Source organism: Microcaecilia unicolor, chromosome 7, assembly GCF_901765095.1.
Source record: "Microcaecilia unicolor chromosome 7, aMicUni1.1, whole genome shotgun sequence".
Classification (NCBI taxonomy): domain Eukaryota; kingdom Metazoa; phylum Chordata; class Amphibia; order Gymnophiona; family Siphonopidae; genus Microcaecilia; species Microcaecilia unicolor.
Window position 1 is genome coordinate 85433799 of NC_044037.1, and position 17406 is coordinate 85451204.

Here is a 17406-nt window from a genome sequence, read left to right on the forward strand (position 1 = left end):
GAGGTGGGTTTGGGGGGGGGGGGGGGGGGGAAATGAGAAGCTCTCCAATACCCATCACTACAGATATCATCCATGTGTTTCTTCACAGATGGTGTAAACCAGTATCTATTTACCATTTTCTAAATAAGTTCCCTCCAGATGGAAGGAGTAAGATGTACTGTGAATATTATTATAAAATTGCTTGTCAAAAGATGTAAAGGGCATGTGGGCTGGGGCAACAATGCTGTGTTATGAGGAGCCTTTGGGAAACTGCAAAAGCATATTTCAGTGCTTTTTAGGCACCTGCTGGGAAGGGCTCATCTGTGTGTCTATTCATTTGTACACACAGGTCTGTTTATACTCGCTCACATAACAAACCTACGCATATGGATAAAGGCAGGAGGAGCTGCAGACTGGGCAGCAGGGCCACTCATTCCTAACACACACAAGGAACTAAAAGTTGGTGCGACACGAAGCCCAACCCCCATGGCGCTAACAGAAAGTGGGGGTAGCACCTCCCCCCCACAGCAGTCGTATTGTCAGTGCGTCATCAGTGACCCAACCCCTTGCACTAGAAAATAGATGAGGAGCCGAAATGGCCAGACTGCTACGGAGTGCAAGATAAGAGGAGAGCAAAAGGAGACGTTCAAGAGGGGAGAGAGATGGAAGTCAAGTGGTGGGGTGGGGGGAAAAAAGGAACAGAAAAGCGAGAGCAAAGAGAGAGAGTGCACAAAAGCGAGGGGGAATGAAGGGAAACAGCGAAAGGGTGCAAGTTTGAGGAAGTGAGTGCAGGGGACCTAGAGCCAAACACACACACAGATATCCCCATATCCAATATACTCATCTATACTCCCCACAGACACAGCGAATGATACAGTGGTGGAAATAAGTATTTGATCCCTTGCTGATTTTGTAAGTTTGCCCAATGACAAAGACATGAGCAGCCCATAATTGAAGGGTAGGTTATTGGTAACAGTGAGAGATAGCACATCACAAATTAAATCCGGAAAATCACATTGTGGAAAGTATATGAATTTATTTGCATTCTGCAGAGGGAAATAAGTATTTAATCCCTCTGGCAAACAAGACCTAATACTTGGTGGCAAAACCCTTGTTGGCAAGCACAGCGGTCAGACGTCTTCTGTAGTTGATGATGAGGTTTGCACACATGTCAGGAGGAATTTTGGTCCACTCCTCTTTGCAGATCATCTCTAAATCATTAAGAGTTCTGGGCTGTCGCTTGGCAACTCGCAGCTTCAGCTCCCTCCATAAGTTTTCAATGGGATTAAGGTCTGGTGACTGGCTAGGCCACTCCATGACCCTAATGTGCTTCTTCCTGAGCCACTCCTTTGTTGCCTTGGCTGTATGTTTTGGGTCATTGTCGTGCTGGAAGACCCAGCCACGACCCATTTTTAAGGCCCTGGCGGAGGGAAGGAGGTTGTCACTCAGAATTGTACGGTACATGGCCCCATCCATTCTCCCATTGATGCGGTGAAGTAGTCCTGTGCCCTTAGCAGAGAAACACCCCCAAAACATAACATTTCCACCTCCATGCTTGACAGTGGGGACGGTGTTCTTTGGGTCATAGGCAGCATTTCTCTTCCTCCAAACACGGCGAGTTCAGTTCATGCCAAAGAGCTCAATTTTTGTCTCATCTGACCACAGCACCTTCTCCCAATCACTCTCGGCATCATCCAGGTGTTCACTGGCAAACTTCAGACGGGCCGTCACATGTGCCTTCCGGAGCAGGGGGACCTTGCGGGCACTGCAGGATTGCAATCCGTTATGTCGTAATGTGTTACCAATGGTTTTCGTGGTGACAGTGGTCCCAGCTGCCTTGAGATCATTGACAAGTTCCCCCCTTGTAGTTGTAGGCTGATTTCTAACCTTCCTCATGATCAAGGATACCCCACGAGGTGAGATTTTGCGTGGAGCCCCAGATCTTTGTCGATTGACAGTCATTTTGTACTTCTTCCATTTTCTTACTATGGCACCAACAGTTGTCTCCTTCTCGCCCAGCGTCTTACTGATGGTTTTGTAGCCCATTCCAGCCTTGTGCAGGTGTATGATCTTGTCCCTGACATCCTTAGACAGCTCCTTGCTCTTGGCCATTTTGTAGAGGTTAGAGTCTGACTGATTCACTGAGTCTGTGGACAGGTGTCTTTCATACAGGTGACCATTGCCGACAGCTGTCTGTCATGCAGGTAACGAGTTGATTTGGAGCATCTACCTGGTCTGTAGGGGCCAGATCTCTTACTGGTTGGTGGGGGATCAAATACTTATTTCCCTCTGCAGAATGCAAATAAATTCATATACTTTCCACAATGTGATTTTCCGGATTTAATTTGTGATGTGCTATCTCTCACTGTTACCAATAACCTACCCTTCAATTATGGGCTGCTCATGTCTTTGTCAGTGGGCAAACTTACAAAATCAGCAAGGGATCAAATACTTATTTCCACCACTGTACATACCTGTAGCAGGTGTTCTCCGAGGACAGCAGGCTGATTGTTCTCACGACTGGGTTGACGTCCACGGCAGCCCCCACCAACCGGAACAAAAACTTCGCGGGCGGTCCCGCACACAGGGCACGCCCACCGCGCATGCGCGGCCGTCTTCCCGCCTGCTTGTCCTCGGAGAAAAATATATACACCATACCACTCACAAACATACCAGCAGTCATCACACACGCCATACAGCCTCCCCACTAGCCAGCCACACAGCAGATACCACCCTATTAGTAAACCATATATCTCTTCCCACAGAGATTCCTAGAGGATGCACCTTTCTGTGACTAAAGGAAGGAGAAACTCATCATTGTATTAATGTGTACACTTTGTATATTACCTACTTAAAACAGATTTTGAAGGTCTCCCAGGCTGCTTACAGGTACTTAACAGGAAGCTTCACTTTTTGAAAAAAAAAAACTGTTGATTCATGCATTATGGGTACTGAAGTGCCCACACACTTTACATCTGCAAAGTTTAAGTCAGAACCATATGAGTGTATGCCACAAGACGCCTAGCACCCTGCGGCCGCCTGGAGGGTCTGTCCCCAGCACTGATCAGGCCCGCCTGCACCTGGGCACATGCTCTATACTAGCACCCTCCTCCCACTGACTGGGTCTCGCTTGCCTCTGGGCTAGTCTTCCACTCTCAGGTATTCCCCGGTGATTTCTAGGACACTGGGACCACACTCCAGGGGTCCCACAGCTCCCAGAAAGCATCCACAGACCCAAAAGCACAAACCAGGATTCTTTTGGCAGTCCAGGACAGCAGAGTCAATAAATTAAAAAATGTTTATTGTCACAGAACTTGAACAATGAACAGAAAAAGGTGAAATCAGAAAGCAATAACAGGTAACTGAATATGGATCAATTATAAAACTATCTAAACATTTGTTTACTACCTGGGGAGTTCAGGAAATGTAGCTGCTCATGGGTTATAAAAATATAACTGCTCACAGGGCCTCAGTAAAGAGATCTTTCTCTCTCCGCTTCCTGGCTGAGACTGGGGAAACTCCAGTACCTTCAGACTAGATTTGAAATCCAGGGCCAATCAGAGACTACGGGCATCAATTTTGAAAGTAGCTACCCAATGGTACTGCAGATTAATAAGCTGAAACTGGAAGAGAGAAAGTCTTTTTCTGCAACAACTTTAAAACTCAAAACAAGTGCCATCTGCTGGCCAATTAGGAGAAATACACTTCATGAAATAATACGGTTTTCAGGCTCAGAAAGCCAATGTTCTGTCACAGTGTACTTTTTATTTTATTGGCTTAACTGCTTTTCAGTTGGGACTTAAAGTGGTCTACAAATTCAGAAAACTTTCCCCCAACCTAAACATTATCCAAGAGCATGTGTACTTTGACCTGCACTGAGAGAGTTGAGTAGTTTTCAGATGCCACTTTTATGGAAATAAACATGTAAAAACCAAGGTTCAGAACCACAGTCCTGGTATGGTTTGTGGTGGCATTTAAAAACCCATATGCAAGTTTTAAAAAGTCTATTAAGCACGGAGGATTCCTCTACATGTAGCTATAGAGAGGAATAAGGCATGCACAGTCCAATGTCTGTCAAGGTAAGTACAGAACTGGGTGGTGAGACCTGGAGCTTGCTGGTGTCACTTCATGGCTGATCAGTTTGAGACTGATGAAGAAAAGGAGCCACTGGTCTGATACTCGGTGAAAAGTACAGAATGGGATAATAGTGAAATACAACACATTATGAAAAGAGAGAAATGATGAGGACTACCGTTTTACTTCAGCTTAAACAAGGATATCAATGAAATGACTCCTATAAGGAGCAGGCAGTAACAATTTGTCTTAGTCATAAACAAGCTCACATTCTGGACGCATTCAAATGGATTTAGAGACCTTTATGGAAACTCTCTTAATTAAAATGTCCCAAAAAACATCTCTCAAAATTTGACAACTGGCACAGGTAAATCTGAAATCAGTTGGTTACCCCAGAAAATTGCTGTTAGAAGGCTGAGGGGGTGCTGGTTCATTATGAAAATCACTAAAACTATGGCAATTACTGCTCATTTGGTCTTGCTCTTATCTTCCAATAAGCAGCATACTCTATGTAATCATAGTGCATTCTCATAACAGCTAGTGTCTTGTGCCAGTCAATGAAAAGTTTGACAAAAGAGGGGAAAAGTTACACACAGCAGGGGCGTATCTGGACTCCGGCGGTAGGGGGGGCCAGAGCCAGAGGGAGGGGGCACATTTTAGCCCCCCCCCCCGCCGCCGCCGAGCCCCCACCGCCGAGCCCCCACCGCCACCAATGACTCTCTCCACCCCCCTCCCGCCGTCAACCCTCCCCCGCTGCCGTTCTTACTTTTGCTGGCGGGGGACCCCAACCCCCGCCAGCCGAGGTCTGCTTCCACCTGCCGCTGCCGTAAAAACTTCTTCTTCAGCCGGCGGGGGACCCCAAACCCCCGCCAGCCACCCCGCGGTGTTTAAAATTCATCTTCGGCCACCGTGGCCGTGCTGCTGTGATAGGCGCTGTTGAAATCCACTTCGGAGTCTGACGTCGCAGCACGTACAACGTACAACGACGTCAGACTCCGAAGTGGATTTCAACAGCGCCTATCACAGCAGCACGGCCACGGAGGCCGAAGATGAATTTTAAACACCGCGGGGCGGCTGGCGGGGGTTTGGGGTCCCCCGCCGGCTGAAGAAGAAGTTTTTACGGCAGCGGCAGGTGGAAGCAGACCTCGGCTGGCGGGGGTTGGGGTCCCCCGCCAGCAAAAGTAAGCAACGGCAGCGGGGGAGGGTTGATGGCGGTAGGGGGGTCCAGGGCAAAATCTGCGGGGGCCCAGGCCCCTGAGGCCCCACGCAGATACGCCCCTGACACACAGTAGAAGGTTTGAGGGACAATGGCCAGGTGATGGAGGGGATGGGCAGAAATGGCTCTGAAATCCTTACTCCACTCAGCATAAAAATTTTTCCCACTTTAGCAACAGAATTTTATTATTCATATATAAAATATATCCAACATACTGTACATTTGTAACAGAATACATGCCTCATACCACTAGATTACCTCGTCCTTGGTAATTGTGATCCCATTGATCCATGCTGGGTATCATCTATGCAAGACCATGGGGGAACAGTAGGATCTGCTTATAATTTACCAGTACAACTGACGTTGCACATTCTTGTGAACAACAATGCACAGAGTGGACAACTTATTTAACATGCACACAAGAGACAGGACTATGAGATATAGTGTTAAACCAAAGCTGGCACAGTCTGCTTAAAAGTGCCCCCTTTACTCTATTTTGTGGCACTAATTCAACATTAATACAAAGGTAAGTGTGGTGTCTTATGTGCCAACTCCTCTTTCTGTATGTAGTGCTTTGAGTCAGGGCTAGTCCAATAAATTGTGCCATCATTGCCTTTTATTCCTAAACTGCCTTCCTATGTTTTAAAAGATCTCAGGTTAGGTATATCATCAAAATCACAAAACTAGTAATAACAATATAAACCAAATATTTTTAAAAAATACAATTTGGGACTCACTCCCCTCTGACCTCCACCACCTACCCGCTCCTCATCTTCCAAAGCATCAGGGTGAATCTGGGCAGTAGCAGCAGCAGCATTTTTCCTCTCCCCCTGCTTTGCATGAACTATGAGCCAATGAATGCTCAGTTAGATCGGTGGCCACATCTTTTCACAGATGGTTTCTGATTTCCACAGGAATCATGCACATTAGAGAGGAAAAGGAGAGGGTGGTGGTGCTGCTGCATTGCAGAGTAGCAGGGCCTGGCATGTTTTCACTGTAGGGGTGGGCATACAGTGACATCTGGTGCTCAAGGGAGCAAAGTCAAGCAAGGAGAAGGGACAATGCTGGATATTCATTAAGACATCTCAAAGCTTGCTGTTTAATACACAGACTGGCTCATAAAGCTGAAGCCACAGCTAGATAACCTAGGTCTCTCATGTGGCACCATTCCTCGCAACTGGGTTAGCTTTGCCCATGTTTAAACTGCCCTGATATTTATTTATTTATTACATTTGTACCCCGCGCTTTCCCACACATTTGCAGGCTCAATGCGGCTTACATAGTTAATACAATTACAATAGCAAAGTCTTAGAGGAGAATATTATAAGCAGTGAAAGTGATATTCCTCAAAGGGATGGTCAAACAGTTTAAAATAAAATCAAAATAGAAAAAAAAAAAAAAGAACCTGTACCCTAAAAGTTAAACCAAGGATGCCAAGGTCCAATTGAGTGGATCAGTCCCCAAAAGCTTGTGTAAAGCGAAGATACTTACCCGTAACAGGTATTCTCCAAGAACAGCAGGACTTATGCTCTCACATGTGGGTAACGCATTGCCCAGTCTGGAGCTTGTAATAAGTTTTACAGAGCTCTTTGGAGTGCGAGTTGCACTCCACTGCTCATGCGCAAGTGCCTTCCCGCCCGCCATGAGAGCGCGGACCAACAGTAAAATAGTATAGCATACTACGAAGAAGAGACAACTCCAAGGGGAAGTGGGAGTGTAAGAATATAAGGCTTGCTTTCCTCGAAGAATACCTGCTATAGGTATGTATCTTTGCTTTCTCCAAGGACAAGCAGACCTATAATTCTCACACGTGAGAATCCCTAGTTACCAGGCTCACCAAAAACCACCACAATCGGTCACCTGTACCTCGCAACAGTGGGGGCAAAATACAGATTAACCCAAAACTATATACAAACTAAGTGAGAGTGAAGCATGGAACAGAACAAACCAGGCCTAGGAGGGTGAAGTTGGATTCTAGAACCCTAACAAATTCTGTCGCATCAGGTATCCTGCTCAAGGCAGTAATGAGAAGTGAATGTGTGGACTGAAGACCATGTTGCAGCCTTGCAAATTTCTTCTATGGAGGCTGACTACAAGTGGGCTACCGATGCAGCCATGGCTCTGACATTGTGAACCTTGACATGACCCTCAAGGGTCAGCCCAGCCTGGGCATATGTGAAAGAAGTGCAATCTGCCAGCCAATTAGAGATCGTTTGTTTTCCCGATGGCAATCCTCATCCAGGATCAAAAGAAACAAAAAGCTTGGTGGACTACCTGTGGGGCCTAGTCCTCGCCAGGTTAAAGGCCAATGCTCGCTTGCAGTCCAAGGTATGCAGTGAGCTCTCACCAGAATGGGCATAAGGTTGGGGAAAGAATGTTGGCAAGACAATGGACTGGTTCAGATGGAACTCAGACACTACCTTCGGCAGGAACTTAGGGTGTGTGCGGAGGATTACTCTGTTGTGATGAAACTTGGTATAAGGTGCATCCACCACTAGGGCCTGAAGCTCACTGATCCTATGAGCTGAAAACAGCCACCAAAAATATGACCTTCCAGGTCAAGCACTTCAGATGACAGGAATTCAGCGGCTCAAACGGAGCTTTCATCAGCTGAAAACCATGTTAGCGTCCCATGACACAGGGGAAGGCTTGACAGGGGGCTTTGTCAACAGCAAACCTCTCATGAAGCGAACAACTAGAGGCTGTCCAGAGATGGGCATACCTTCTACACGTTGATGATAAACACTAATTGCACAGAGGTGAATCCTTACTGAGTTGGTCTTGAGGCCAGACTCAGAAGGTGTAGAAGGTATTCAAGCAGGGTCTGTGCAGGGCAGGAAACGTGATCTAGGACCTTACCTTCACATCAAACGGCAAACCTCCTCCATTTGAAAGAGTAACATCTCTTAGTGGAATCTTTTCTGGAAGCCAGCAAGACTCTTGAGGCATCCTCAATATTCAGGCTGTGAGGGACAGAGACTGGAAGTTGGGATGTAGAAGAGATCCCTGATTCTGCATGATGATGGTCAGTAAACACTCCAATCGCCATGGTTCTTCGGAGGACAACTCCAGAAGAGGGAACCAGATCAACAGGGCAAGTAAGGAGCGATCATAATCATGGTCCCATGATCTTGCTTGAGATTCAGCAAGTCTTCCCCACAAGAGGAATGGGAGGATAAGTATACAAAATGAAGGAGGAAGGCATCCAATGCTATTCTGTTGTGGGCCTGAAGCCTGGAACAGAACAGAGGGACTTTGTGATTGACTTGAGTGGCAGAGAGACCAACCGAAGGGGTGCCCCACTCATGTTGAGAGACCACTCGTTCGGTTACATGACCCTGCTCAGTCTGTTGGAATTTCTCGCCAGATAAGTGGCCCTGAGGAGCATTCCAATGCAAATTGCCCAATGCCACATCCAGACGGCCTCCTGATATAGCGGATATGATCCAGTGCTCCCCCTACTGGTTGGTATAGTACATGGCAACCTGATTGTCCGTTTGAATGAGTACAATTTGGTTGATCAGACGATCTCTGAAAGCCTTTAGAGCAGGTTTGTCCAACCTTTTTCTATTGGGGCCACATTTTATATTTTGCAACATTTGGAAGGCCAAAACATGCATCGACGTATTCTGTTGCAAGTTTCGTCAAATAGTGGCAAAATACAATGGTGCATTGTCCCCACTCCCCAGCTTTAATTCAGTCTCTCTCTCTCTCTCTCTCTCATGTAAGCTCCCCCCCCCATGCCTTCACCTAGTCTCTCATGTACCCCCCCCCCAAACCAGTCTTTCCCCTCACCTGGTTTCAGCTACAGAAGAAACAGCAAGATTCCTGCTTCTCCACTGTGACACGGCTCTGTGCAAGAATAAGCCATGTCATGCCATAAGGTCGGATTTGTCTTGCGATTTCAAGTCTCACAAGACTCAAAACTGTAAGACCAACCCAAACATTCAGCACCACTTGGCTCAAGCTTACAGAGAGCTGAGTTGCAGTGGGGAAGCAGGAATCCCATTGTAATTAGCACATGAATTGCCAAGTTTCCAAGGGCCAGAAAAAAAAAATACTTGGTGGGCTGGATTCTGGCTCACAGGCCATGGGTTGGACAAGCCTGTTTTAGAGCGTTCCAGATTGCCCAGAGGTCCAGAAAGTTGATGTGCAGGTCTGTCTCCTGGGCTGACCAAGCACTTTGAGCGTGAAGAACATCTAAATAAGCTCCCCACCACAGTTGTGATGCATCCATCGTCCGCACCTTCCAGGGATGAGGAAGTTGGAATGGGAGTCCCAGAATCAAATTGGATCGAATTGTCTACCAAAACAGAATGAACCAGCTCCAGGGACACTCGGATGACAACTTCCGGGTTTCCCATGGCATGACACCACTGGGGAAGCTAGGGTCCACTGGACCATTCTAATGTGAAGAAGTGTCATGGGTATCACATGGACAGTGGAGGCCATGTGGCCCAGCAACCGCAACATCTGTTGAGCTGTTACCTGATGGCTGGCTTGAGCTTGAGTGCCAAGGGCGACAAGAGTAACTGCCCTCGTCACAGGGAAAAAAAGCTAGTGCTCACTGCGTATTGAGCAGAGCTCCAATGAATTCCATTTGCTAGACATGGAGCAGATGGGACTTGGGGTAGTTTAAAACGAACCCTATTAGCTCTAACACCAGAATAGTCTTCCACATGGACTCCTGAGCAATGTCCTTCGACATGCTCCTTCACCAGCTAATCATCCAGATAGGGGAACACATGGATTCCCAGACTACATAATGATGCTGCGACTACTGTAAGACACTTGGTGAAAACCCTGGGAGCCAACGAGAAGCCAAAAGGCAACACACGGTACCGGAAGTGATGTGTCCCCAGCCGAAACTGAAGATGATTCTTGTGAGCTGGAAGTAGTGGGAGATGAGTGTAAGTATCCTTTAAATCCAGAGAACACAGCCAATCGTTTTGCTGAGTCATGGGGAGAAGGGTGCCCAGGGAAATCATCCTGAACTTTTCTTTGACCAATAATTTGTTCAGGGCCCTCAGGACCCATCCCCTTATCTTCTTTTGCACAAGGGTACATTGAATAGAATCCCTTCCCTTCTTCCCCCTGGTGGAACGGGTTTGCCCGCATGTGTCTTTAGAAAGGTGGACAGTTCCTCTGCAAGTACCTGCCTGTGCTAAGATCTGAAGTGATGAGTAGTTACATTGTAAGCTCTTTCAAGCAGGGACTGTCGCTTCATGTCCAGTGTACAGCTCTACATACGTCTAGTAGTACTATAGAAATGATAAGTAGTAGTAGTACTCTTATTGCGCAACCTGGTGGTCTCTGCCACCAAACTGAGATGGACTATTTGAAGAACCCACCAGTCGGAAGTTACAAGGGGCCACCTTTTCTGAAAAAACTTCAGCCTCTCCTTGACTAGCAAGTTGTCTGGGATGGTCACTTTTACTGTGGCTATGCTCTGCTGGAGCCAGTCAAAAGCTCACCCCCTGCTTTGACTAGGGACTGCTGTCTAGGTCTTAGGCACATGCTGTTGATGAGAACGAGCGCGCTGGGGTTGAGCTTGCTGAGGCTGTTGAGAAGAAGTGGTGTACCTACACCTCTGTGAGTATTAAGTAAGAGCTCCTCTTCGACTTGCTGAAAATCCTCCTGGTTAAGGAGGTAGTTGCAGAAGGTGTCCAGCAGGAGAGAGTGTCAGTGGTATCAGTGTGCTTCTTGATGAGGTCAGCGAATTCCTCTACTTTATCTCCAAAAAGATTATCACCCCAGCATGTAGCATTCGCCAATCTCTGCTGGACCGCCGGGTCCAAGTCAGAAACACTCAGCCATGAGAGTCTGCGCATCACCATATCTGATCTTGAATGTCACATCAAAAGCATCATAGGCGCCACTGGCCAAGAACTTACAACACGCCTTCTGTTGCTTGATCAGTTGGCGAACAGATTCAGCCTGCTCCGGTGGAAGAGAGTCTGCCAAATCAGACAGACATACTACGCACCAAGGACCACATGTACAGGCTTGTGTAGAGTTGGTACGACTGAATATGGGAAAGGGAAATGAGCACAGAGGCCCAATACATCTTCTGCCGTAAAGAATCCAGTGTTCTAGTTTCCCTGCCAGAATCAGCCAAAGAATAGTCCTTAGAACTCCTGGCCCTTTTGAGTGTGGATTCCACTACTAGGGAATGATGAAGCAACTGGGGCCTATCAAATCCCAGGGAAGACTGTACAATCTTCTTCGGTAGGACAGGGACCGACAGAGGGGACTCCCAGTTCTTCACTTGAACATCCTGCAAGACAGCCTCTTTAGGAGGAGACTCATAGTCCAGGACCTCAAACATCTTAGACCTAGGCTCATCTTCCAATTCCAAAGGAATAGAAATGGAGCCATCATTTCCTTAACAAAAGATGGGAAGGAAAGGCTATCAGGTGGAGACTTTCTCCTTTCCTTTGGAGGGGAGGGATCAGATGGGATACCATAAGACTCCTCCTCTGAGAAGTACCGTGGATCCTCATCGGAATCCCATGAACATTCCTCATTGGTGTCAGCCAGGAACTCCTCATGGGAGGGCTGAGACTGAGCCCATCTTGGCAAAGAGGAACCATGTCCCCAAAAGGGGTGTAGAGGTGTCGATTCCAGCCTCGACACTGGCGAAGCTTCCTCCACTGATGTCGCGGGAGTGCCCGCAGGGATGGCAATCAACGCCAAAGCTGCATTTTGCACCGGCATCAGAGACCTTACCGCAGGCTGATGGCTATGCGGGGCAGCAGCCAGAGACATGGCAGGCGCAAGCACCCTAGATGCCGATGCACTGTGTTGTATAAACCCTGGCCAAAAGCTCAGGGAGCAAAGCCCAGATGCACATCAAGGGCCAAAATCAGGAAAGGCTGGATCATCGGTATAGAGACAGGCTGCTGAACTTGTGTGATCGAAGCGGGTGCCTGGTCCTAGTTGACTGGAGACCCACGCATTGGCACCTCTTGTATGTGGGGGGTGCAGTTCTCTCAGCAGTGCTGCTTCTCGGGCACCTAGGAATCCCTCGGTGCCCTGGCACTCCCAACACCATGCACTGAGGGTGATTGACAATGATGCTTCTTCGACACTCCTTGGTGCCGACGAGGACGACATCAAATCCTGACATTGCCTCTGGGTCGCATCTGATCATGACTGGTCCTGGGTAGCCTGTACAGCGGCCCACATTGAAGCAGGTGGAGACCCACTTGATACATGATCACTCCCAATGTCTAAGGGTCTCGCAGTCATACGGACCGACTTACTCAATGCCAACACAGACGTCGAGGCTTCAGACCTGGCTCCAAAAATGTTCTCTTTGAGCCTCTCTGGCCAACTGGGTTCTTTTCTTCATGTGAAAAGACAGAACACAGTTAGAAGGGGTATGTTCAGGCCTCAAACACTGGAGACACCAAGCCTGGATATCTTTGCCAGAGATGGTCCTTTTGCACCAGCTACAGCACTTAAAAGCTACTGGGAACCTTCGATGACATGGAAGGAAAAACAGCCATGACTAAATCAAAAGACTCGAAGATGCCGAAAAGGGGGCAAAGCACCAGAGAAAAAGCAAAGGAAAAACCTGACCGAGGCTCAGGCCTGTGTGGTCTACTGAGCGCGGTAAAATACAAGAAAACTTAAAATAGGGAAAATTTAAGGTAAAATATAAGGGGAAGGGAAGAAAAATATACCCCAAACAAGGTACAGGAGAAGAAAAAAAAAAAAAAAAAAAAAGAGGCAGAGAAGGCAACAAAAGAAAGATCTGTGAATAATGAACCTGCAGCTGTGAGGAGCGGAGGGGAAAAAAAAAACATGTGCTCTCCTCACCACGGGAAAAAAAAAAACCAACAAAAAAACCCTGTTGGTCCCGTGCTTTCGCGGCAGATGGGAAAGTACTCACATATATGAAGTGGAGCACAACTCACACTCCAAAGAGCACTGTAAAGCTAGTTACAAGCTCCAGACCGGGCAACACAGACAGCTTTACCCACATGTGAGAATTATAGGCCTGCTTGTCCTCTGAGAAAACAATGCTACCTGTAATCCACTGATGAACCATTCTATCTGCTCAAAACCCTAAAGGGCACTGCTAGAGATCAGATTTTTGTAGGGGTTAATAAAACAAAAGACATAGACTGTGTGCTCTTTAAACTGTTGAGATAAGAGATATGCTTACCTGCCATGAGCCCAATGCAGAGCATTAGCAGCCACCCAGAAAATGCATCGCTGATACTGTGAAGCAGGGCCCACACTGAATCTTTACTCTTGCTCATAATCTTTGCCCAGAAAAATAAAGAAAAAAATATTTTAGTTACATAGAGGAATTCAGCATCAAGAGGTCAGGGAAACAAGAGCAAGGCAAAACATCAGGGAGTGTAGTTCTTGCAGTGGATCATATGAAGATGGTCTGGAAAACAGGGAGATGAGGTGGCATGGGGGATGGGGGGTGGAGGCAGGTGTTTTAACCAATATAATACAGCTGATAGGCTTGTATATCTTATACTCCATTTAAATGCTTTTTGTACAGCGCTGCGTAACCCTAGTAGCGCTCTAGAAATGTTAAGTAGTAGTAGTAGTAAATGCTTTTCCCAGGCAAGGATGGCTAAAGCATTGTAGAGGGAAAACTGCCCTACCCAACAAACCTCCAATATAAGTTTAGGCTCTTTTCTGTCTGTGACTTATTGTACATTATTTATAACATTTACAAATTCTTAGTTAAATATTATAGCAACCTTTGAACTCTTAGGACATCTTATAACCACACCATAATTTAGCCAAACCAAAAAGATAAGTGCAGTGCACAGCATGATGCATGAAACAACAAACCACTGCAAAACAAAATATCTTCTTTTCTTAATTATCAGACAAACTCTGTGGGTACAAAAGGGCATTAAACAGTAGGAGACTGGCATCCAGAATAACAATGAGAAGAAGTTCTCATTGTTATTCTGGATGCCAGTCTCCTACTGTTTAATGCCCTTTTGTACCCACAGAGTTTGTCTGATAATTAACAAAAATACCCCTCTACTTCATGAGTTATCTCATGCAGAGAAGTGCTGTTTGTCAGCTGGGAAAAGGTGTAAAGCTGCTTGAACTACAGACCATTGGCATGCTGGGACTTTAGGGCAGTGGCGTAGCCAGACTGCCAATTTTGGATGGGCCTGAACCTAAAGTGGGTGGGCACAAAATTTTCTCTCTATTCCCCCTTCCCCAGCAAAATTTAGTCACACTAATCAGATGCATTTGTCACATAGGGGTAAAGTGCTGCTTTTCAGTGCATCAGGTTTCAGAAAATTTATTTAAAAGTCTAACACCCTTTTCAATGAGCTTTCAGAGGCCAAAACCTCCTGCCTTAGGTCAGTATAATGCTGTTATGGTATCCTCTCCTGACCTAAGGAAGGAAGTATTGGTCTCTGAAACTTTATTAACACAGGTACCATATTACTTTATCCTAAATTAAAATAAAATTATTTTCTTTACCTTTGTTGTATGACCATTTACTTTTTCTCATTGTGTTGCTCCCAGTCTCTAGAGTCTGCTTTCCTTCGTCTTTCTCTTGCCAGGGTTTCCTGTCCATTCACCACCTATGGCTTTTCATCTTTTCCTCACCATTGTTCTCCACATGCCCCTTCCTCTTATTCTCCAGTCTTTCCCTACTCTGTCCTCTCCCTCTTTCCATCCAGCAGCTCCCCTCTTTCTTTTGCATCCAGCGTCTCCTTTTTCTCCCTACCCTTCCATCCAGTGTCTTCCCTCTTTCTCTCCTCATCCTTCCACCCATCTACCCTCTCTCCTGATCTTCCATCTAGTGTCTCTATCTCTCTACCCTTTTCTGTTCAATCTCCCCTCTCTCTCTCTCTCCACATCCTTCCAGTCTCTCCCCTTTCTTTCTGCATCCTTCCATCCATCTCCCCTCTTTCTCTCCCTATCCTCCCATGTCCAGCGGCTCTCTCCCTTCCCTCCTGTCCCTTCTTCCTCTCCCTCCCATGTCCCAGCGGCTCTCTCCCTTCCCTCCAGTCCCTTCTTCCTCTCCCTCCCATGTCCCAGCGGCTCTCTCCCTTCTCCCTCCAGTCCCTTCTTCCTCTCCCTCCCATGTCCCAGAAGCTCTCTCCCTTCCCTCCAGTCCCTTCTTCCTCTCCCTCCCATGTCCCAGCAGCTCTCTCCCTTCCCTCCAGTCCCTTCTTCCTCTCCCTCTCATATCCAGCAGCTCTCTCCCTTCCCTCCAGTCCCTTCATCCTCTCCCTCCCATATCCAGTAGCTCTCTCCCTTCCCTCCAGTCCCTTCTTCCTCTCCCTCCCAAATCCAGTAGCTCTCTCCCTTCCAGTCCCTTCTTCCTCTCCCTCCCATGTCCCAGCGGCTCTCTCCCTTCCTTCCAGTCCCTTCTTCCTCTCCCTCCCATGTCCCAGCGGCTCTCTCCCTTCCCTCCAGTCCCTTCTTCCTCTCCCTCCCATGTCCCAGCGGCTCTCTCCCTTCCCTCCAGTCCCTTCTTCCTCTCCCTCCCATGTCCCAGCGGCTCTCTCCCTTCCCTCCAGTCCCTTCTTCCTCTCCCTCCCATGTCCCAGCAGCTCTCTCCCTTCCCTCCAGTCCCTTCTTCCTCTCCCTCTCATATCCAGCAGCTCTCTCCCTTCCCTCCAGTCCCTTCTTCCTCTCCCTCCCATATCCAGTAGCTCTCTCCCTTCCCTCCAGTCCCTTCTTCCTCTCCCTCCCAAATCCAGTAGCTCTCTCCCTTCCAGTCCCTTCTTCCTCTCCCTCCCAAATCCAGTAGCTCTCTCCCTTCCAGTCCCTTCTTCCTCTCCCTCCCATGTCCCAGCAACTCTCCCCCTTCCCCCTCTCCCTCCCATGTCCCAGCAGCTCAGCCATTTTTCCTCCAGGTCCGCCCATCCGCATCCTTCGCGCTGTCTCTATCCCTTTTGTCCCACGGAGGCAGCGCTTCCTTCCTGCACTGTCTTCTCCCGAAGCTCCGCTGCATTGGTCCCTCCCTGCAAGTAGAATCCTCCTTCGCCGGTTGCGCTGCGCTGCCATGCACATGGAGCTTCGCTCCTCCCCCTGCCGCGTTCATCCGGCCCTAAACAGGAAGTGCATCACAGAGGGCCAGATAGACGCGGCAGGGGGAGGAGCGTAGCTGCGTGTGCAATTGCATGGCAGCGCAGCGCGACCGGCGAAGGAGGATTCTACTTGCAGGGAGGGACCGATGCAGCGGAGCTTCGGGAGAAGACAGGGCAGGAAGGAAGCGCTGCCTCCGTGGGACAAAAGGGAGACAGCAATGCGGATGGGCAGGCCTGGAGGGAAAATGGGTGGGCCTGGGCCCGTCCAGGCCCACCCGTGGCTACGCCCCTGCTTTAGGGTCTCCAAACAGGCAGAAAAGACACGACAAAAACTCACATGCCAATTAGGAGGCATAAAAATGGTTTCTATTGGAAATAGTTAAAATGCAAAATTAAGAAGTAATGAAAAAAAAAAAAAAAAAGAACCTGTTCCTGTATTTTCAGAAGATACATTCAAATCTGTACTATTTCGCTGTTCCCTCACATCTCTCCCCTTCCCCCTTCCATCCCCTGGTCTGGGATCTTTCAAGTTTCCCATTTCCTCCTTCCTCTCCCAATGCTCTAGCATCTCTTACTCTTCCCCTCCCTCCCCTTGGTGGCCTTCTGAACCTGCTTTTATAGCCAGCAGTGCTAAATACACGCTGCTTCTCTCTAGCCCGGAACCCTCCCTCTGTAGCGTCCTGCTACAAGAAACAGGAAGTTCTGTCAGAGGAGGCGGGATGATACAGAGAGAAGGCTCCAGACCAGGGGCGTATCTGGAATCCGGCGGTAGGGGGGGCCAGAGCCAGAGAGGGGCGTTACTTACTGCATGGCCACGGAGGAGTCGGAGGAAGACGAAATATGAAGACTGCGGGTCGGACCTCGGCTGGCGGGGGTTGGGGCCCCCTACCAGCAAAAGTAAGCAGCGGGGGAGGGTTGACAGCGGGGAGGGGGGCCAGGGCAAAATCTGCGGGGGCCCAGGCCCCTGTGGCCCCACACAGATACGCCCCTGCTCCAGACTAGAGAGAAGCAGTGTATGTTTAGCACTGCTGGCTGTAATGGTGAATCTGGAGGGTCGGGGAGAGGGGGGAATGAGGGGAGGGAGAGAGGCAGGCAGAG

At 48.2% G+C, this 17406-nt stretch overlaps 1 protein-coding gene across 4 annotated transcripts in view; it reads right to left on the minus strand.

Moving 5' to 3' along the window:
* The window catches only part of CLCN5 (chloride voltage-gated channel 5), a 145116-nt gene that overhangs the window by 46879 nt on the left and 80831 nt on the right, over window positions 1–17406 (minus strand). For all 4 annotated transcript variants that reach the window (XM_030209374.1, XM_030209375.1, XM_030209376.1 and 1 more), the window contains one exon: window positions 13443–13542. In XM_030209374.1, coding sequence (XP_030065234.1) covers window positions 13443–13542 — 100 coding nt within the window. The remainder of the gene's footprint in view (window positions 1–13442; window positions 13543–17406) is intronic.